Source organism: Vanessa atalanta, chromosome 19 (genome assembly GCF_905147765.1).
Source record: "Vanessa atalanta chromosome 19, ilVanAtal1.2, whole genome shotgun sequence".
Lineage (NCBI taxonomy): Eukaryota > Metazoa > Arthropoda > Insecta > Lepidoptera > Nymphalidae > Vanessa > Vanessa atalanta.
Genome location: NC_061889.1, coordinates 4,017,040 through 4,040,332, shown reverse-complemented (window position 1 = coordinate 4,040,332; position 23,293 = coordinate 4,017,040). Strand labels below are relative to the sequence as shown.

Here is a 23,293-nt window from a genome sequence, read left to right as displayed (position 1 = left end):
TTTTTAGTACTTCTTTCTACATAAGGATCATTACATCCATTGAAATGCAATATTATTTTCTATAGTAGCGTAAGTACATCGGATATATTTTCAAAAAATAATACTTATCTATAGTAGCTGGGTTCGTGTGAGTGATTATGACAGACCAATTAAGGCGTTGGTCTCACGAGAGATTAATGTAGACATTTCTTATGATGGACAATTAATTACAAACACCTTAAATGATGTGATAAATATGACAGAAAGTAAAAAAGAGGTGATTATAATTGCGAAACATACTTTATTTGTGTAAGCTTTTGAAAACATTTCACTTGTCATTTTAGAATTTTAAATTAAATTTAAAGTTATCATCGGTTCGAAATGTATATTTTTATCATACTAAGAATAACCGGCAAAGAACCAAAGCCAATAACATTACGTAGATATGTTCATTATATACAATTATACAACAAAATAAATATACTTAACAAAAAACAAAAAATAGCTTTTGCACAAATTATGACCGCGTCGTGCCTCAATAGGCGCCGCAGTGACTAGGAGGGTTCTACCCTAGGGGTACCCCAGGAATCCCCTATAGGAATTGAAGGCCCGCATGGGTGGGCTGACCGTCAGGGCGTCACAGTAGCATGCGAAAGCGATCCTGTGGCACCCACTAAAAAGAGAGATAGGGTACCGCTGGTTTTTTAGTGGGTATTCCAGTGTACTTAGCGCATTCCTGGGCGCGGGCAGGTCCCACATACCCCCCTTTACCGAGGAAAACGCGTAATGCGTTTTTTCAGCAAGAACAAAAAAAATCATGACCGCGTGGATGGGAGCATTTTTTACCATCGAATCGCAAATCCGATTTTCTGAGCCAACCCGTGCGGTGCCAATGTCCTGGTAAGAACCTGGTAAAAATGATGTCTGGAAAGCAGATGCACTAAAATGATATAATATCTTTTAGAACAGGTTTATTAATACACACATATACCCTATATGTAATTGTAATTATACATGATAGAAGTCTACATGAGAATGTTTAACACAATAGACTGTTAGCTAACATCCGTTTATTGTGCTATCCACAGTTACCGTTATACGTGAGACATAGGATCAATGCCAAGTCGACAGGTTCTGAAATGACTACAGTTTAAAAAAGCTTTTAAATATGCTCTTTAAAATATTTTTCTTGCTACACTTACGTGCGCTGATAAATTCACATATCGTTGGTGATAAAACGCATTTGGTAAGACGATTATTATTATTATTATTAATTAATTATATATAACAGTTTAATATCTAAACATTTGTATTATTATTCTCACGCTTTAATTCATTACTTTTAAGATATATTAATAATTCAAGTACCTATTATTCGATACATGTTATAAAATAATTTATTAATAACATATTTATTATTTATTGATTGCTTAATACTATTGATTTTAAATGAATACGTGTTTTCTTTTTCAGACAGAATTAAAGAAATTATGTGAGCACGCATACATTTGCTTTCACGACAACGTTATTATATGCGGTAAATCTGTAAACGAAGCGAGAACATTTCTGGATCTATGCGACCTTTATGAATATTCCTGTGAATACAATATGGGTAATTAATATTAACTTTACATCCACAAACACTAGTTAAATACCACTCTTAGTCTCTAATTAAGATCTCTGTTACACGAGCTTTTTATAATTTTACAAGGCTATATTACAAGACAAGCTAATTAGAAGGCAATCATCCGACATCCTAATGAGATAAACTATCGACGTCTTATTATATAACCAACTACCACGATGGCACGTTTGATAGCGGATGCTATAGACTTCGTTTTGAATGTGTATATTTGACATTGAAACGCTCGTTACTGATCCCAAAAATGTTATCGTTTTCATTATTTAAAACTGACTAATATAACTCTAAAACTAATTTATTCGTCCATCACACTAGAGCACTATTGAATAGGTTTTAATACTCGTAATAATATAAGGAATTAATTGTACAAATATGATATACCGGAAAAGTTCGTGGATTCTCATTCAGACAAGCACCACAGGATGAGCAACGCGATATAAAATATATTTCTTTCTGTCCGATTGGACTAAAGATATAGAGAGTGTATATAGTGTACATATCAAATGTCCATTATAATATAGCCTGTTTAATCTCAAGCATTGTTTTATGACACCTTTAAGGACATTTTCTGATGAATTAATCCTGTGTAAACGTTCTTGGATACGTGATGGATTAGATATGTAAATAAAATTACTTCACGGCTTATTTATAATAACAATAAATATTAAAAGCATGATACATTAACAAAATATATTTAATGCTGATTCTTCTGAGTAAGTTTTTGACCGCTGTTAGCTTTACTTTTAATATAGTCTTGTGAAATGATAATTCTAAGGTACAAGTATTCTCAATCTTTGAATTATTTATGACCAATATTAAAACAAATAAAATAGTTACAGTACAAATCCAGACCACGTGGAATGTTGGCTAGAATGCTATCAGTATTTCCTCGTTGAATCCTAATTCATATCCTCTGGGTAATAAATGAAACAGCCCTGTTACTAGTGGAGGCAATAAGGCGACGTGTGATATTTTTATTGAAGGTTTTTGCACTATTTCATCAAGGTCCAACTGCAAATGGGACTAAGACATGATTTGGAATAATAGACGTACATTTGGCTCGTTTGTTCGCTTATACTAAACTATATTTTGATTTTAACTTGAAAATAATAATTAGTACTTCCAGTTTTCAGGCATGTCAAAGAAGAGGAAGGTGTTTGTCCGAACCCAAGAGAATTAAATCCAGGTGTTGGTTAACTTTAATGTAGATTATAAGAAAAAAAAGACAAGTATTGAAATCGAAAAGTTTATTTCAACTAATTTATATTTCGCATGTCAATGTTAAAACTGTATCAAATACAACATTTTAAGAATATATCTTTTTAATTTATTTGAATATTTATATATACTATTATCAATCTTATAACTGAAAAAAAATCAAAAAGTAAAAAAGAACGTCCTTATTGATTACTTAGATGATTTATAATATTGGTGTGCAGGAAGGTACGAAGGCGAAGTCTGAAAAAAATACAGAATATTACAATCATCATCATTTAAATAAATGAGTAAATAAAATTATAATGACTCAACTTCATCCTCTAAAGATGATAAAAAGGTATATAAAAATATATATACTAACTATATTTCCAATAGCAGTTGACTTGTAGCATGTGACATATATCCTCAAATTTACCATACCCAAAGGTATCATCGTATCCACAAACAGTTTCCATTGTTCTTTCACATAACACAGCCACCGAACACCAAGGGCTTGGTTTGTCTTTCACGGCTTGAGTATTTGGTACAAACACAGGCTTACTAGTGACAGGACGCGGCTGAAAAGAAAAATCTATTGATTTTCCAAACCAACATCGGGACATCGTTTTCGGAAATTAAATCAAAATGGTGTTTTTTAAAATAATTTTTATTTTTTACAAAAATAGACATTTACCGCGATTAGGATGATTCATATTTATTGTTTATTGCAACATGAAAATAACTTATTTGAAAATATATTAATATAATCTAGTAATAAATAGATATTTTGCTTATATAAATAATTATTAATCAGTCTCACTGCTAGAAACACGGTGTTCTATAACGGCTAATGGGTGTTCATCGCTACGTAACTCTGCAATTACTATATCCTTAAAGAATGTTATGTATTTTGGAAAGCTCTTTGCAAATCTTACAATTGGATGATCCTTATCAGCTTCCCCTCCACTGCGTCTGGTCTGATAAACGTCCAATTTTTCAGGAAGTTTGGGTATAGGTTGAGCAATTTTTCTAGTTAAAGAATTCACAAGTTTCTTAGTCGTGTCTTCATTTCTTTGAACCATATCAACGAGATGTTCCAGAGCCTGAGTATGCTGAATTAATTTCTCTTCCACGAATTGATTAAAGTCGCTCAGTCTGTTATTACCGGAAGTTCTTCGTGTTCTCTGTCGAAACAAAAGTACTATTTAGCGTAAGCGTACGAATTTATAAATGTAAGGTGCTTTTGAATATAAAAAATGATTTTATCCACCTTAACAATGGAATCCGTCTTCATAGGATATCCTAGTATTTTTTCTGACTTTTCAATGTCGGTTTGATATGAGAAGATGACTAAGGAGAGGAACACAGCACCTATATATTTTATAATTTATAATTATTTAGTGTTTTTATATACATTTTTTATTAAATAAAAGTATATTATAAAAATATTACCTACGGTAAGTGGCCGCATTGTGTCTATTTGTTGTAACGTACGTCTAACAAATAGGTCAGAGAGAGAAGAAAACACCACTTATACCCTCGATAATCTCATGTACTGTTGAATTAGTTTTGGTACTCGTGTTTTTATGTGTATAATTAATAATTAAGAGATTTTTACTGGTACATAGCATATTTAAAAATTCTATATAATAGGTAGGACGGTAACTTACAGTATTTTATTTTTTTATTTACTTTTTTCAGTAAAGTGCCAAGTAGTGTGGTGTAATATTACAGTTTCTTGACTTTGTGTCCAATGGTTTGATACTAGAAACAAAATTTATAAGCTGAAATTTATGAAGTTTTATTATCTATACTGTGAGCAGGCTGACTTTAGCAGCTTATAAATCTATAACATTCCTTAGTTGGAAAGTCGAGTGTGCTAGAGACCTCTCGCTTCGGAGAACACGATAAAGCCTGATAAAGTTGACCCTGTGTCTGAAATCCCCAACCATAACTGATTGCTGTTCTATCGGATTAATAATAAGATGGAAATTGCAACTATGTTTGCTTTCAAAATTGTGCAACAAAAACCTTTGTTAACCAACTGTAATTCAAATTCAGTCACAAGATCTTTTTTGCCAGAAGCATCTAGATTTTAGAAATTAGACATCATAACTATAACTTAGCTTTTTTGTCTATATTTACTATTTCTGAAATTGTTAAACAAATAATAATATTACTACAAATAAACCAACATAATAAAAACCATAATAATTAATACGATATTGTATGAATAAAAAGATTTTTACAAGGATCAAAGTTTTAAAGCCACATATATTCCCGACGTGATTTATAGACATTAAGCGCAGCGTGATTAAATTACCAGCGTTGATACGGCTCTCAGACAGTAAATTGCACTATTACAGCCGTTACATGCTCCTAAATGTAATTATAGGGACAAAAAATAAATAAAAAATTAAAAAAAAACAAAAATTGCTGCTTAAGACGACAAAATGACGTATGTACTAATAGAATACCAAAAATACAACACACATTAGTAAACTATAACTAAGAGACTACTACAAGTACCAACTTAATCTGTTTTACAAATCTCATAGATTCCATTTTTAAAAACAAAGAATATAATTTTTAACTTTTATTCAAGTAGGTTATTTTTTTAATTGTCTTACTACGTCATAAGTAAGTACTTACGTCTTGTTTTACGAAAATATATTAATTGCAAATGTTGCAAATTCGGATAAGCTGACCTAATATTAACTAAATATATTATATATATATATATATATATATATATATATAGATATATATATATATATATATATATTGAATAACATATTGAAAATATACGTGGACGCCGTTTCAAGATTTTCGACTTTAGAACTAACGAGACAAATAGGTAATTTTAATTTAATATCATAAATAAAAAATATTCTTTAATATAAAAATATCTACTATTCCTTATATCGCCATTGCGACACCAACCTTGGGCCCTAAGATGTCATTGTCCCTTGTGCCTTTAGTTACACTGGTTCACTCACCCTTCACACGGAAAGGGGGTGGGTGGTGCCTACCCAGATTGGCCACCGCAAAGCACTACCACCAAGTAGTTGTAATCTTCTATATGCAATGCAACGCAATTTGCAATCAATAGAACATACAAAGTAGATACACATATAGTTTTAATAATAATCAAGTTTTTCGTTATACTCGCTAAAAAGGTCCAACATTGAAATTTACATTATGTGAAAACAAACATATTTTTCATAGTAGGTATACTATAATAATTAATCCAGATACTATTCTTTAATTCTAAGCATATGCATATTATCTATTTGTAAATAATCTTCCAAAGATTATATGAAAAAAACGGAAAAAACAAACATGTATACGATTATACTTAAAATATATATATATATATAATTAAATGATTAAGTACCTGTTTCATTAATTTCTCATTATTAATTATATAGAAATTAATACAACGTAGACTTGCGTGACCAAACATGCGGGCGTGTGGACCAACCCAGACAAACCTAGAGAGTCCTTCAACGTCATCCATTAACCTTTACTCAAGTGAATTTGCTGATATACTATCATTATTAAATTGAGGGCTCTTTACTTCGTCTCTCCATCGCGACACAATATAATCCGTTCGGGTTAAAGTAGCAGAGTGGGTTATCCTTTATTTTGTACCTTATCCCTTAGCTATTGTTAGAGAGTAATTCACGAAAAAGGATTTATATTTTGAATTGTTTAATCTATTATTGCTCAATATATGAGTACACAACAAAAAAAACTGTAATTCGAATAAAATTTTATATTCGATTTTCAATAACTTATTTAATGTGTTAATAATCGCGATTACAATAAAATACTGACGCAAGCATTTTCTTTTCAACATATTTATGACTTTAAAACCAACGTGGGTTTATGTGTATTTATATTTCTATAATAATGTAAGAACATGCTATTTTTTATATAAAATGATACAATGTTAATATTATCGTTATTATTAGGTAAGATAAAATGATAACAAGGCTTAAAATTTGGATTGATTTTAACAGTATTATTATTAATTATTTTTATTTTTGTAGCATACAATGCAATAATGATATTTCCTTTGGTGTCAACACACAGTGAGACTATTAAGGTAAACCACAAATCATTTATCATTTTTATAACTATCGTTTTTTTAGTTTTTTAGTTCGTTCGTTGTGGTGGTATCACCCACGTACGAGATATTTTATCGCAGAACAGTAATACTTAGTATTGTTGTGTTCCGGCTTGAAGAGTGAGTAAGCCAGACAAAACATCATAGTTCACAAGGGTGGAGGCGCATTAGTGATGTATGAAATGGTAAACATTTCTTACAGCGCCAATGTTGTGCGGTTGTGACCACTTACCCTCAGATGGCCCATTCGCCAATCCACTTACCTATATCATAAAAAAAAGAAATCATTGCCAATATTTTTATTATAATTCATAATTATTTTCAAACAATGATGTTATTTTTAATAAATCTATTATATTATTTTAATAATTATTTTTTAATTATATTTTTAGAACGAAGAAGAATGTAAAATAGCGGATTTATGTGTTCACGATAAAGTACCGATGTGTGGTATCGATTCTTGCGGGGAAATGAGAACGTTCATAGACACATGCGACATGCATGAATTTAATTGTGACAGTAAGAAAGGTTATGAAATGTTACTTAATCATTATTATATGATATATTTATTTTCTTTTAAATTGTGATAAAGTCCTATATACTCCATACATATTTCATTAATTAATATCACAAATTTCACGCTAATAATATATTTGTACACACATATAGTTTCATACACGTACGATACGTTTGTCTTATTGGGATTAGCGGTGGCAATTTTAATCCCCCTCCTCTAAATCCGGGCCTGAAATAATCGTAAATGTAAAAAAATATATTAGAAAATATATTTTATATTTATTTTCTATGAAGCTATTTTGCTATTAAAATGTATCAGGAGCTCAAAAACTTATCTCTTTCTTCGTGTCTTTCAATAGATGAATTAGATACACGAGTAATTCAGTATCAATTTTATCAAAATTGCAACCTACGCTCTCAGAAAACCCTATATAATATATATAAATATTCTTTAAGTATGTCATTGAATTCGTAAATATCTACGTCACTATCGGAAATATCATCCGGTCTTTGTATGGATATCTGTATTTGGGTAGTGTAAGCTTCCGGACCCTCAGCACAGTGTATTAGGAAGTGTCGATTGTTAAGCATTTACTATTCTTTAACACTTCCTGGCACAAAAAATATAAATTGTAGTAAAGAAGGGGTTAATGCTAAGAGTTAAGACCTTAGAGAACATAGAGCATCTACGCTTCTAGCATTAACGCCTTTTAACCTCTGGAAGTGCAAGATTATAGAAGTTCAAAAGAAAAATAAAAGATTTTAAGTGGAAAACAATTCACTCGTACCCAAACATTTAAATAAACACACATACAAATGCAAATAAATAAATACGATAATATACTAAAATCACTTGAAATCGTGAGAAATTAAATACATGATAAATTTTTTTTTTAACTTGTCGTATAAATGCGCGTGAAGGAGCTTTTTTATATTTTAATTGCAGATTTCAAGCAAAGGCCTATTCACGAATGCTGGGTTACTTGTAAAAGAGGACGCTCGTTCAAGAAACCGGAATTCAGAACTGATTGTAACTTAAACGTAAAAAATAGATTATAACAAATAATAAAAGTATAAGTTTTTAAAGAAAATATTTTTGTAGTTTTAACTACGCCTATTATTTTTTATCACTTATCTTAACTTACTATTATTTTAATATATGCTATTTAAAGAAAACAGCTAAGAGTTTTTGTCTATTATTCTCAGATACATTTTATTTATTTCTTAAATGTTGACAGATTAGCAAATATTAACGAAGTGTGGTTTTACATTTATTAAAGATTTTAATACTTGTAATTACTTTCATATATAAATATATATTTCCTCAGACAAATATCGTTACTTCACCTTCCCTTCTAAGTTTTTCTTCTGGACAAATATAAGAATGTAAAACCTCAAATACAACTTGTTACGTTACTCAACAACTTGAATTAAACTTAGATTTAATTAACAAACAAAATCTTTAAAACACAGAGGTGTTCTAATGTTTAATCTAAGTTTCTAATGTGTACAAAATATACAGCCAAATATCGCTTACTATTTTCGTAACTATAAATAAAATATTTTTGTTTGATTTTTTATGTTAAATTTAAGCTAATTTTATTTTAATATGGATACTGTTACGTAGGTGATAGGGCTTTGTACAAACCCATAGTACGACCCACTCATCATATATCGTCCGTCAAACAGCAGTACTAAGTATTGTTGTGTTCCATTTTGAAGGGTGAATGAGCCAGTGTAACTACAGGCACAAGGGACATAACATCTTAGTTCCCAAAGTTGTTGGAGCATCGATTTTATGAGGAATAATTAACAGTACTGTCAATGGTGATCATATACTGTCAAATGTTCTATTTACTAGAAATCCTCCCTACCCAAAATCCGCCTACCTAAAAACTCAATATTGTGTATTGAAAAAATAATATGGTTTTCGTTTTATTTTATTATATAAAGACATATAAACACTTCCAATACTTTCTAATTACATGTCGTAATTTTTAAATAACCCAAATTTCCCTTTTCATTTATACTCAATAAAAAAACTTTATAAAACAAATATAAACAGTAAATAAATAAAATTGTCATTGTTGTATATAAATAAACACTTTATAGTTTTATCAGAGTAACAATCACAATATATACAATATTATGTCCAGATTGACTGACGTACCGCTTGAATGATATGACTTGAAATTAATAAAACGCTTTTATTAGCGTGACTGTGTGTCAACGTAACTGAATCTTTCAAAGTGATTTTCATTATCTTTAAAACGTCCGTTGAACTTAGAAATTGGTACACGTAGTTAGAACCAATAACAATACAATAATTTAACAATTCTATCCTATATCCCTGCATATCGTTAAGATAAAAATAACATGTACTATAATTACGACTTGCTTACGTCCTCCAAGTACCGGTAAATTCTTAAGCATGTTTTTTTAAGCTATTACGTATATTCGTAGTTAAACGTGCTACGCTTAAACAATTTTTTTTTATTGTTAATAACGCGGAAGCATCGACACATTATAGCGCTAGTTTATAAAATATTATTACAAAATAAAAACTTTCGTCATGCTCGACGATGTATTTTTAAGCCTTTTTATATACTTATTGCTTAAACTTAAAATCAGTTACGCTCATATCGACGGCGCTAAGGTAATTTTTTATTCTGATTTTCTCATTAACATAATTATAATTCCTTATTCTTGCCACAAAGCTTTTTTATGCGACAAAAAATGTTATTCGTGGTACAGTTTTTAAGAGAATTAATTTACAATTTAAATATTAACAACGAAACGTTTAATATTAAACTCATAATCCACTTCACAAATTAAACCTTTTTGTGTAGAACAATACCGCATTATATACCTGAATGGAACAAAATGAAATACAGAGAGAAAACAAATATCAAAACCAATTACATGACCGCTGGCAATTGTTTGAGGTAAAGAAATATGTGTCGAATTTTAATTTTGTGAAAAATTTTGAATCAGTTTTCCGAGAATGTGTGCGCTGATTTTTGAAACTCTTTGAAAAAACCTTCCGATTTAAATAATTAATAACAACCAAGTCTTTGATATTATATTATATTAAAAAAATTTAGGCGAATTAAATATAATAATGAAAATATTTCATTGATACATTTTGTGTTTTATACAAACACAATAAGAGTAACTGTGTGTAAATGTCTGCTGAATAAAGGCTCTCCCTCTCCTCTCGAGGAGAAGATTTTGATCTCAATTCGCCACTCTGTTCCAATGCTGAGATACTCAAGTTGCACATATTTATCCAATATACAGTCTTCTCTCGCTGTTTATTTTCAGCACCGAGCACATAATAATTATAAATACACGATAGTAGGGATGTACCGGCTTGCCCGGGTTTGTACCAGCAGTCTTCGGTCAACATTCACATTCACGTGTGCTTCAACTTGGCCACCTAGATTCGGCCAAGAAATAAGAAACAACAAATAAAAATAAGTAAAAGATAATAAAATAACGGAATTTCCTAACTATGATTTATATGACGCAAGAACATTTTATCTTGTTATAAGTTTCCAAGAAACTATGCCTTTTATTGAAATAACGTTACTTTTTATTTATTTTGTTTTATTTATTTATTTGGGAAACTAACAATTAAAATTACGCTTAATAGTAAAAAACAAATATAAGAAAAACATAAATCAATCAAGCTTCCACTTAAAATTAATACAAACAAATGACAACAAACATCAAAAATAAAAACAAAAACAGAAAGTATGAAAAGCAAGTAAAACAGTTATAGTTTAATAATATGACGTAACATTTTACTAACTTTATTTGATGTACCTCCTATAATTATTATAGAAATATATTTTATCATTTTTGATAATCACCTATCCAATAGTTATTGATAATTATCATTTAATTAGTACATTTATCTTTAGTTTTGATATTTGATTATCTCTTGCTATTTAATTTTGTTTTACTGTAGTCGATATTGTATTTAATCAATTTAATAAATATAATTATATGTATGTAAAAATATACTTATACATTGTAAGTCTGAAATAAAATATAAAATACTAGTCGTCGCCAGCGGCTCCGCTCGCATTTTAGGGGTTGATGTCATGTATGAGGTAAAAAAGTACTATATCCTTCCTTTGAGTTTAAGTTTTGCTTTATACCAATTCGTCAAATTCGGTTCATTGGTTTCGCAGTGAAAGAGCGTCAGAAAGACAGACAGACGGAGTTACTTTCACATTTATAATATTAGCATATATTATGAGATCAATTACAAGTAAATTGAAGAAATTACAATCTATAAAATCACTGTTTTTAAATTTACATTTTATCCTTTTTATACCATATAAAAAGGATAAATGAAATGTCAATCTGATTATTTTTTTGTATACATACTGTTGTAAAAGAAATATTTAATATGTTTTATTGGCAGTGAATGTACATACATTCACTATATGGCTATACATACATATGTATAGCCTATTCCAACGACACGAGGACAAAGACCAAATAAACGACATTTGAGATTGATTTTACGCGAAATATTTGGTCCAGAGATTGAATAATCATAATTATCAAAATATTCATTATGGATTTTCGAAATAATGTCGTTTTGCGAAACTTATATCGAAACTTTGGAAATAAAATAAAAGTGAATATATTGGTCGTTAAGAATGGTGTTATAATATAAATAGTGACATATTAATCAAGGACTGTTAGTAGTGCACAATAAAGCCGAGAAAATCGAATGAAATAGGTTTCTTTACATTTATTCCTTCTTCGATTGGAATACAGTACATATATGTGTGTATATGGATGGTATGCCGTATCTAATAATTGTTTTAAAATTTCGGACTTCAGCCTCATCATAATAAAAACCTTATTTATAGACATTTCTATTATAAATTTTTAATGCACTCTATTTTATTTTCATTTCCACTACCATTAGGACAACCAACAGTAGATACAATATCACATCCAAAATAAAAATAAATACATTTCAAAATTATAAACGCAAAAGTTCCACTACTTACATGTAATCTCACCATACATTATCATATTACACAATGTAATTATTGAAAATATAAATTAAACATAAGCATAATAATTAAAAATAAGATATATATTACATTTATAAACTATTATATAATAAATAATAATTAATAAACCATATGATTAGAATTGAGCACAAATAAAATTCTTTATTTTTCGATTGAATTGAGACCGACTATCGTGACATATGTCTAAATCTTTTACTTTAAAACTGATGGTGATGATACAATAATAATAATTGTTTGTTACTAAAAATGGAAAAGGGGTACCTAACAATCACGCCCCCCCCCCCCTTCCTCTCCGTACACTAAACAATATTTTTAAAACATTTAGCTAGAAGAGGAATGTAAAATCGCAGACATATGCCGTCACGACCAAGTTCCTATATGCGGAATCGATTCCTGCGGGGAAATGAGGACATTCATCGATACATGTGACATGCACGAGTTCAACTGCGACAGCAAAAAAGGTATAAATATAAGTCTCTAGCTTAATTACTTTTCTCCGACTGCAACAGTGTTAACGGGGGTATTGTATTAATTTAGGTTGCATATTGTTATTTAATGTCTACGGCTTAGATTATTTTTATTCTTTCAGTATTTATTATGATTCAATAATTTGTCTATCTTGATTGTTTTTTATTTGACATGAACAGTTACACCTACTGTTTTAATTTCGAATTATTGAGAATACTCATCGTAACCGAAAGCTAATTTGATTCCTACTTATATCAAATTATACCTATATGTTATTAATGATTACCGCTATAATAGTAATTTTATTATAAAGTTATGCATGTAAGGTTTATCCTTATAGTTATGTTTTAATGAAAATGAGTCCAGGTTTTGAGGTCAGTGAGGATTGCTGAATTTAACGTTTCCAAAACATATCTACTTATTTAAAAGTGAAATCGGAATGATATTTAATAATTGTCTACATACTGTTGCACCTAAAACCAAAATTTGTAATATAGTCTATATATATATATATATATATACATATATGTGGAACCTATATAGATATTTAACATATATATAAAAAATTACCTCAAAATAAAAAAAATACTTGAATTAAGATCTTACGAGCACTTTTGTGTCATTTGAAATCATTAAATTAAATTTAAAACTACAACCGCTAAAAGTCAAACTAAAATTTTTTGTGATTTTATATTATAAAAACGAACACATTGCCCGCAGAAGGATAAATCAACTATGGAAACATCTTGTTGCATTGATTTATTTACTTCTCATATCAAAATAATCAATACTATTATACATATAAATATACAGTGATGCCACAGTAAGTTTACCAGCTCTGTTAGAAACATCCCGTAGGAAGTATCAAGGCCTGGGATCGTAATAGCCCTAACGGCTATTTATGATCAATGAATATAGATTTTATGTCTGTAGCACTGTACCAAAGTAATATACCATAGGACATGATGTATAAAAATATACAAAGTATACTAATCGAGCAGTATTAATGTCAATTAGTTGGCTACTCAGCTTGTAATCGTATATCGCTAGTAGCTGAGTCTACCAGCAAGAGATGACAAATGTTTTTTTTATGCTATAGCTTACCACCTGATGTTAAGTGGTCACCATTGCCAATAGTCAATGGCAGTGTAAGAAATATTAACCATTCCAACCTTGGGAACTAAGATGTTATTTCTCTGTAGTACTCTTGTCTGTAGTTACACTGGCTTACTTACCCTTCAAATCGGAACACAACAATATTGAGTAATGCTGTTTTGCGGTAGAATATCTGATGAGTGGGTGGTACCTACCCAGACGGACTTGCACGAAGCCCTACCACCAAGTAAATGTGTATTAACAAATGATCACTGAAACTTAGAATATGAATGCCTTAATTGTTAAACTAATGTTTATATTTTATAACATTAACTAAAAACACTTATTTTCAAACTCAAAAACCTTTTTTAAACCAACTTTGTATAAGTGACAATGCATTGCTAACATCGTTATATTTTTTTCGGTCAACTTTAAAAAATAATTAAGTTTCAGCAGCAAACAACACAATGTGACAAATACGGTTAACATAAATAGGTAGGTCATCAATAAATGAAAGCGGCCTAAAATAATCCCTTTTTATACCTATTATTAGCGCAAACCCAGAAGACTTCATTCAATTAACAAAAAAAGGTAGACTTCTTTGACTAAGAAACCGTTCACAGAGAGGAAAAACCTTTTATTTTTTTCTTTAACTAGCAACCTACTCCTACAGGTTATATTTTGCTTATTAACCATAATTAAATATTGTTTTGTAAAATTAGGTAAACCTGATTTAAAAAAAATATATATTTTACTCATCTGTTGCTTGTGATAGTCATAATAAATTAGTCCAAAACTATATAATCCAAAAAACAAGAGTGACTAGACGTCTGTTACTATGTGACGCAACATATTAAAACCAGTGTACGTAGAACTAAATACTTGTATTAGATAAAGAATCCCTCTTTGCGTATGGATTCAGACAGGGTCCTAGTTTGCTGGACGGCAGACACCCACACTGGCGCCCTTTGAAATCTTCGATAAAATGATTCAAAAGTTGTTTGGAATATCCAACAATTCTTTGAATTAAATCCTTACATGTATCTCTTTACTTTTACTATGTAAAAAGTGCTTAGTGTTATGTAAGCTTTTTCAAAAATTATTTTACGTTAAATTCTTTTTGAACCAATTTCTAGAAATTGTTCCAAGTAGGATTAATATCAATACCTAAGCTATAAAAATACTTAAAACGTCATTAAAGATAATTTATTAATATTTATGTAATATGAACTTATTATAGATACACCATTACTTAAATATGGTTTATAAAATTAAAAATTTTCTTGATTGTACGTACAGTAGAACCGTTATGAAAGTCTACAAAATATAATTTTTACTTAGCGTTAGACAACACAATTTATTTGTACGTATGACTCATTGAAATGGGAACGCCTTATAAAAGCCTAAGCCCTATAGCTGTTTCTCAGAATTAAACTTATACCGCAGACTTGACGTAATAATAAGATGATAAGACGCTACAAACAACTCAGTAATTAGTGACTTTCATTTTTATTGCGTAGATAGGCAGATTAGCAAATAGGACACATAAGTGGCCACTGATAAGACGTTTTCACTGTAAAAAATGTACACTGACCTAACTCCCTCAATCTTGAACCGGAACACAAGAATACTACATACTGGTATTATGAGATAGAATATCTAATGAGTGGATACCTATCCAGACGAGCTTACACAAAGCCCTACCACCAAACATTGATTTATTTTAAAGTTAATTAAATTCAGAAAAAAAATTTAATTCGATACATCTAAAGAATAGCCAGGTAGATAAAATTAATCTTAATTAAGTTTTGTTGAAACAAACGATGTAGTTCCTAAAATAAATTTCTTTGAAAATAACTTCAAGATGAATATTCTTGCAGATTTCGTACAAAAGCCGGTCCATGAATGCTGGGTGACGTGCAAGCGCGGTAGAAGCTTCAAGAAGAGCGCCTACGGCGCCGACTGTGACCTAAAAAATATTATTAAGTAGGCAGAATATAATTTAGCATAGGAATTTTATTTATTATACATTGACTATTGACGTTAATAAAACCCACCGTTGGTTGTGCTTAATTGAAAATTTTCTTTCTGGAATGTCAGAATAAATTAATTTCCACGTTAAAAAATAAAATAAAAATATAAAATATACGTTTAATAAAAACAAGTATATAATTAAATGAAACAATAACTTACGCAAACGCACTTATTGTTCGAGATCACAGTTCAAGTATAAAATCTACGAATAACAAAATTATTATATTGCATTATTACCTACTTTCTAAATACTAAAAAAGAAACTACAACTTTTAATAAATTACGTCGACATTGTTAAAATTGTGCAATTATTTACAGTGCTCTGTTAAAATACATAACTATTTTGAGAAATATAAACAACTAAAGTATCATCAAGACATATAACATTAGAATCAGTGGGACTAAATGTGTTTAAATATTCATTTTAATCATAACATAAGCAACATATAAATATACAATAAAACTCCAATTAAGCCACTGTCGAGAGTCCGAAGTAACGTTTTCCTTCACACGTGTTAATGTTTGTCCAAGAAGCCAGCACTTTTAACGATGTCATAGATACGTTGTCTCGGTATTTTTTCGGCTTCTCGTTCAACAACCTGCATTTCTTTATTCGTGAACCAAGATTCTTTGGCTAGGCCAGCAGCGATCGAAGGGTTACTATAAAACGCATTCGATTTTAACAATTCTGGTGGTAATAAAGCCTCACTTGCGGCGTTCAGTTCAACAGCTGGATGGGACGAGACGGCTTGTACGGACGGGTGGGCGTATTCGATCCCAGCCACAGCTAAGGGTTGAGTGTATATCAGGCCCGGTCTTGCCTGAGCTACGCAGAGAATAGACGTAATGATGACGAGGTAATTCATGATGGAAGAATCTATAAAGAAGGGAAAATATATGTTTATTTTAAAAAAATGTGCCAATGCAAGGTTACCTATTAAGAAGAAGTTATTGATTTTGATTTGACTGTTTTAATTAATTGAATTTAGTATTCTCTAATACGCGAAATCGTCTACACTTTACACAATTATTTCAACGTTAAACTTAAGCGTCAATAACATATAAATTAAAAAAAAAACTCCATATTAGAAAGTTACTTTCAATTAGTCGGGGTTAATGTTATAATTAAAACTTTACTGCTTAAACGATCAATTTTTATTTTTATTTTGTTTACTACGACGAGTATGAAATTTTGATTATGCTTTCTCACGAACTATTCACAGAACACAAATACCTAATACCCTTTATTCGAGAATCTTTATAATTTAAAAATATTAATTTTAAACTAAATATTTTTAAATTGATATTGTTAATTTACATTTCTCCCTAATAATAACAGTTAGAAAAACGTTAATATTATTATATATATAGATATTAAAAAAAAAACATATTTATTTACATAGTACAGTAAATAAAAATAGTTTCATTTGAAACTGTCACATAAAAAAAATGATACGTAAAAAAAAAATTAAACGATTTATTTCTGAATTATATAAATGTTCTTATTTTGTCACAAATACAACACTTAATCACTACTTTAAAAAAAACTTAACCGAACTTACATTACACTACACTCGAGTCACGGTCAACCCAGTCACTATCTGCGCAGGCGCAACGACGCTGCCAATATATATAAGCCTTTTACAAGCAACCTTCTGCCTACTTCCGGAATATCCATATGTACGTTGAAAATAATATTCTTGTGCTTATTTGGCCAGTTAATTTATAATGAAATACTAATTGTCGTCATGTTTTGCCAGACCAACAATTATTCGATATCTTAATTACAGTGCGCATTGAAACCAGTCTTTACCGTTGCTATTCTAAATTCAAATTTTGAAATTAAGATCTCAGTAAATTTTTTTTTTTTACTGTAGACTTTAGAATTATCTATACTTAGCAATAACCAACATGCAAGCAGCCCATATGCTTAATAGTAAACAAAAGAGGTGTGATATATTCAAATCAATATTTTTCGATTTATAATTAAAAATATACCTATACCCATATATAAACCAGGAAATATGCATCTTTAAAAAATGTTTATAAAAAAACGCTATTGATGAATGAGTGCTCTCAATACCAAGTGATAAAGTTCACGCAGCAGTTTGCCTTGCACACTTGCCTCATTGGAATATATGCTTTATAGAAATATCGTTCCTATTATCTAAACCATAAAGGTACATATAGGATATTGATATCTATAGCCCCAAGCAATACTTCCACTGTATCTATCGCTTCCTAGTTCCGTTCTTGCCTGATTAATAGGAAGCTATATTTCTAGATCGAACTTGTGTATTAAATTCAAGGAGGCAGGGCTTGTTATAGCCGTGAGGTTAATTAATGTTTGTTGCACAGAAACTTAGACTAACATATTTGTTACGTAAATTGTACCGCAAAATTAATTATACAATATACTCAGCGAACTACTTTTAATAATAATATTAAAATACCAGTTTCACTAACAGAATTTTATTAAAATGAAACATCAAAAACAGAATAACCATCGCAAGATATTTAAAAAGAAAGCGTTGCCCCAACTAATGAAAACTCGTTTGCACTACCACAATGTATATATGAATATCTTTGAACCAGTATCTATCTACTGTTCTAGAAACATAGAAAATTAAATTAATTCATTTAAAACTAAACATGACAAAACGATCGTGATGATAAGCCCCTGGTGATATACAGACACAGCGGCCAATGTCAGATAGATATTAAAGTCCATTTGTACTCTCATAATTCAAAGGGGTGGCAATCCAACATGTCCTTTACATGTCAACCCGGTGCTTAATCCAGGATCGGGATCTGCAGCCTCCTAAAAGAGCCACTCAACTAGGTAAAATCATATGCAAAGTGTACTAAATATAATGTAAAAACAATGTTGCCATATTAATAAGGCCGGCTGATAATAAGCTTATATTATTCTTAAATAATTAAAATAGCCAAGTAATGCGTATACGGTTAATTATAATGCTAATTTGTAACCATTTAATGATACAATGTGCAATCATGATACGGAACATTAAGTATATCTGGGTCAAGGCTGACGTATTGTGAACAAAACTCGACAACGGAGACTTGAACCATTGGACATGCTTTCAAGATTAAAAAAAAATGCCTGTTCATTGTTGAGACATAGGACGTTTTAAAAATATTGCTCATTTCAACGTTAAATTATTTTAACTAAATTAATAGACTTCGATGTCTATCCATTTATTCTAATACACGAGATATTTTTTTGTAATGCGTAACTGAAAAAAATGCTAAACCAAATTACATAAAACTTATACTAGAAGATGCTGCGTTTCCTAGAGGCATTTCACGTTTAGTATTATTATTATTACACAATTTCGTCCACAAAATTTACACTTTTGATGTACAAGCGGAATTTTCATGTTGTTCTTTATAATATAATAGATATATTTACCCAGACTTTATATTTATACATAGTATGTATAAAATAACATTAGTTGAATGTTTATCCATAATAACATGAATCATACGTAAAGAAAAGTAATTGAATTTAAATAAGACTAGTCATGTCTATAACTCAAATCCTAATACACATAAAATCTAAAATAAAAACGACATATTTATATGTTAGAAGAGATAGACATAAAACGGGCGAAGAAATATATATTTTTAATAAAAGTACACAGTTTTTCTACAAAGTTATTTCGACGATCAAATCAGTTTCTTAAACAATAATATCGGATAATATAAATTGATTTAAAACATAATACAATTAAATATTTTTTTCTAATAGCAATTAATACATAATATATCTATATACGTTTACGTATCCTAATATTCTTGCCACCATTCCGAATTATGGTTTGTACAGAAGTTATTTTGGTTTATTCATACGCATTTAAGTCTATAATGTATATACAATTATACACTTATATACTTTATTTATAGAAAAATTAACAGAGCCGCTAGAAAATAATTAAAGAAGCTAAATTATGTTTGACTTCAATATATTTCAAATATGAGTATTATTATCATCGAAAGAATACTTAGATTCGTAATTGAAACCATTTCACTGGCACTTCCAGTTCTTCTCAGTATAATTTGCATTTCGAAAGAGTGTTTTTTATACGTTTAAAATAATCCTCTAAAATAATATTCAAAACTGCTTGTGAAAGCCACTCTAATAAAGAATATTTTGTTTTGATTTGATACGAACTTATAAAGATGAACAAAGCACGTATAAATTTGTATAAACACTATTTGGTAATAGTGTTTATACAAATTTATACGGTAATTGTTACTTCATTTGTGTAACCAAAGTGAGTTACGTATTAAGTTTAGGACAGGCAATGTTACATATATCAGAACACGTGATGCGCTAACAAAACGTACGAGAATGCATGTCAAATAAACGCATTGGGAAATACGTTGCCAATTAAAGTGTTTCTTTTTACCTTTTGAAGACATTTTTACTAAAACAAATATAACTAATATATTATTTATATAAAAAAAATGATTTAGGAGATTATTTTTAAGTTATGAATGAAATCAAGAACATTAAACGAACAGATAGCACATTTTAAAGTAAATTTTTCATAATTTATGTTAATAGCAATTCTTGTTTGAAAGAAAGGTCGTAAAATTATCCTCTTTACCATACTTATATATCGTGAAGCAGTATAATTTTTGTTTGCCGAGATAAAGTATACAATTAAGGATCTTCTTTTTAATTGTCTTAATTATTTCGTAATTTATTGTTACTTTAAAATGACTTTGGCTGTTTCCAAAGTTCAAAAATACACTAAATATACCTTCAATATTTTTCTAATAATATATAGAAAATAAAACTTAAATAAAATTAAAAATTAATTTATTATAACTGAATTCATTCAGATAAATCACACGATGTTAATACAATGTTATTTAATGATTTCTTAATCGAAACAACTATGAAATCCAAAAAATTAAAAACAAATATTAGTATAACCTATAATTAACCTAAATTAATATAATTTATGTTTTGACAAAAAATGAAAATGCGGTATAAAAATTATAATAACAATAATCTAAGAACAAGTATAACGAAACTCTAAGGGTCCTGATAATTTTGTAAGCTCTCTTTAATCTCACTTACTCTTCAGACTTATTTCTTAATAAGCAACAAAATCTATATCGTATTAATTCTATAATCAACTACCCACTCAACCTCCCACTCTTTGTATAATATTTATTAGATCGTTAAATTTTTAATATAAATAATCTTATGAATAAAAAACAAGCAAGATTTAGCTCAACCTAAAAAAAACTATCAAAATCCCTGAAACTGTAGATTTAAGAACATCGTTATTAATTCTTTGTTGAATAAAATTTTGTAAAATATAAATCCGAAATTATAATATCTTTCTTGCTCCGTGATCTTTATAAATGTGTGCCTTAAATAAACGATCATATATTAAATTATCTTGATAAAGGATGAAGAGGTTGCACGTGTCTTTGGATTTCAATATTACTGTCTTAGTTCAAGAGAATTATTTATACCCCCTGGTACACTGTTACACGTGGAAATGTAAGAATCTTCTCAATCGATAACAGTATCGGAATTTTCTTAACACGAGTAAGAAATTCTTCTTAAGTCGTTACACGTGTTTTTATTGAATTATTTTAGCCATAGATTTGTGGAGATTTGATGTCCTTAATTAGTTGGATTTTGTCTCTTAGATATGTGTGGGCTTAGACCTAACAAACAATATAGTTTTGGTTAAGTTGATATTTAAGTTTTAACTATATTTTAATAAACACACAAACATTGTGTTTTTAATTCATCTCGTGATCGGTGGTAAAGGAAGACATCCTGAAGAAACCTGCATGTGTCTAATTTAGAAAAAATTATGCCACATGTATATTCCACCAACTCGCATTGGATCCACGTGGTGGAATATGCTCCAAACCATCTTCTCAAAGGAACCTTAGTCCAGCAGTGGGAAATTTACAGGCTGCTAATATAAAAATGTTTTTTTTTTTATGTCAAAAGGTGGCAAACGAGCAGGAGGCTCACCTGATGGAAAGTGACTACCACCGCCCATGGACATCTGCAACACCGGGGGGCTTGCAGGTGGGTTGCCGGCCTTTCAGGAAAGAGTACGCTCTTTTCTTGAAGGTTCCCAAGTCGTATCGGTTCGGAAAAACCGCCGGCGAAAGCTGGTTCCACAGAGTGGTTGTGCGAGGCAGAAAATGTCTTAAAAATCGCGCTGTTGTGGATTTTCGGACATCATCTATTCATGTAATGTAAAATTTTAATAGTCCAAATTTTTTAATCGCATTTTTAAAAATATGTATTTATCAATATCATGTAAAAGACTCGTCAAGGAAAACTAAAAGAGTTTAAACATGAGGCGCTTACAACTAAGCCTTAAAGAGTTTTCTCTCTCTTTACTCCATCAGCCAACTAAACAATACCATTTGATAGTATTGTTCTCCGAATAGAACAAATTTGCATTTAAAATTAAAAGTATGTTAAAACCTAAGGTCTTCAAATCAAACAATGTCCATCTATTTTCAATTAATTGATTAATTCTGCAATATTATATATAACCAAAAACATTGTTTTACCAATTTATGACATTTTTTTCCATGTTTAGAAGCAGTTATAATAACAACCAGGCTTGCAAGAAATCTCTCACAACTGGAGCTCTATTGTTACACGTGCTATGTAAATGGGTTACTGGATCGTCTTAAGATAACCTGAAAAACAGCGCTTTTGTCAGGAAAATTATAAACAAATACGTGTTGTGTGTCAATTTTATTTTAAAATAACAATTTATTCCCTTAAAAATAGTCTTAGTGTCTTCATATGATGCAATCTGTTAACACACATTGCATTTAAATTGAATACAGCTATTGTATATAAAGTTAAATTCACTATATACTTAAACGAAAGGTAGATTTCGAGTTAACGATTTCTTCGAGATAAGCGTCATTGTTTATTCGTACACAGAACGGTTACTCAAGCAGCGGGGCCAAGTTCATTGCAATATTAACGAGGTTACACAACATGTGACTACGTGCCAGGCTGCCCGCGCGGAAACTGCATATTAAAAACCAAAAGATGCCAGCGATTTGATAAAATTTTTACAGAAGGTTACCTGTTTTACTACGAGGGGCAATCGTTTGTAAACAAGTTTAAACGTA

At 29.8% G+C, this 23,293-nt stretch overlaps 3 protein-coding genes and 1 long non-coding RNA gene across 4 annotated transcripts; 2 read left to right on the top strand and 2 right to left on the bottom strand.

Moving 5' to 3' along the window:
* Positions 1–2,979: 2,979 nt before the first annotated feature.
* Positions 2,980–4,317, bottom strand: LOC125071407. The gene is made up of 5 exons (XM_047681639.1): positions 4,271–4,317; positions 4,089–4,189; positions 3,754–4,002; positions 3,201–3,396; positions 2,980–3,079 (listed from the first exon to the last, which is right to left on the bottom strand). Exons 1-5 carry the CDS (start codon positions 4,287–4,289, stop codon positions 3,042–3,044), a joined length of 603 nt encoding a protein of 200 aa, XP_047537595.1. The 5' UTR covers positions 4,290–4,317; the 3' UTR covers positions 2,980–3,041.
* Positions 4,318–6,774: 2,457 nt separating this feature from the next.
* Positions 6,775–8,525, top strand: LOC125071566. The gene is made up of 4 exons (XM_047681887.1): positions 6,775–6,795; positions 6,874–6,929; positions 7,343–7,478; positions 8,413–8,525. The coding sequence occupies exons 2-4, from the start codon at positions 6,888–6,890 to the stop codon at positions 8,523–8,525; spliced, it is 291 nt and encodes a 96-aa protein (XP_047537843.1). The 5' UTR covers positions 6,775–6,795; positions 6,874–6,887.
* A 1,555-nt stretch (positions 8,526–10,080) lies between these two features.
* Positions 10,081–16,020, top strand: LOC125071508. Its single transcript, XR_007119920.1, has 3 exons — positions 10,081–10,122; positions 12,855–12,990; positions 15,973–16,020. It is a non-coding gene; the product is annotated as an uncharacterized LOC125071508 (long non-coding RNA).
* Positions 16,021–16,283: 263 nt separating this feature from the next.
* Positions 16,284–17,739, bottom strand: LOC125071424. The gene is made up of 2 exons (XM_047681668.1): positions 17,689–17,739; positions 16,284–17,003 (listed from the first exon to the last, which is right to left on the bottom strand). Exon 2 carries the CDS (start codon positions 16,990–16,992, stop codon positions 16,642–16,644), a length of 351 nt encoding a protein of 116 aa, XP_047537624.1. The 5' UTR covers positions 16,993–17,003; positions 17,689–17,739; the 3' UTR covers positions 16,284–16,641.
* Between the last annotated feature and the right edge of the window lie 5,554 nt (positions 17,740–23,293).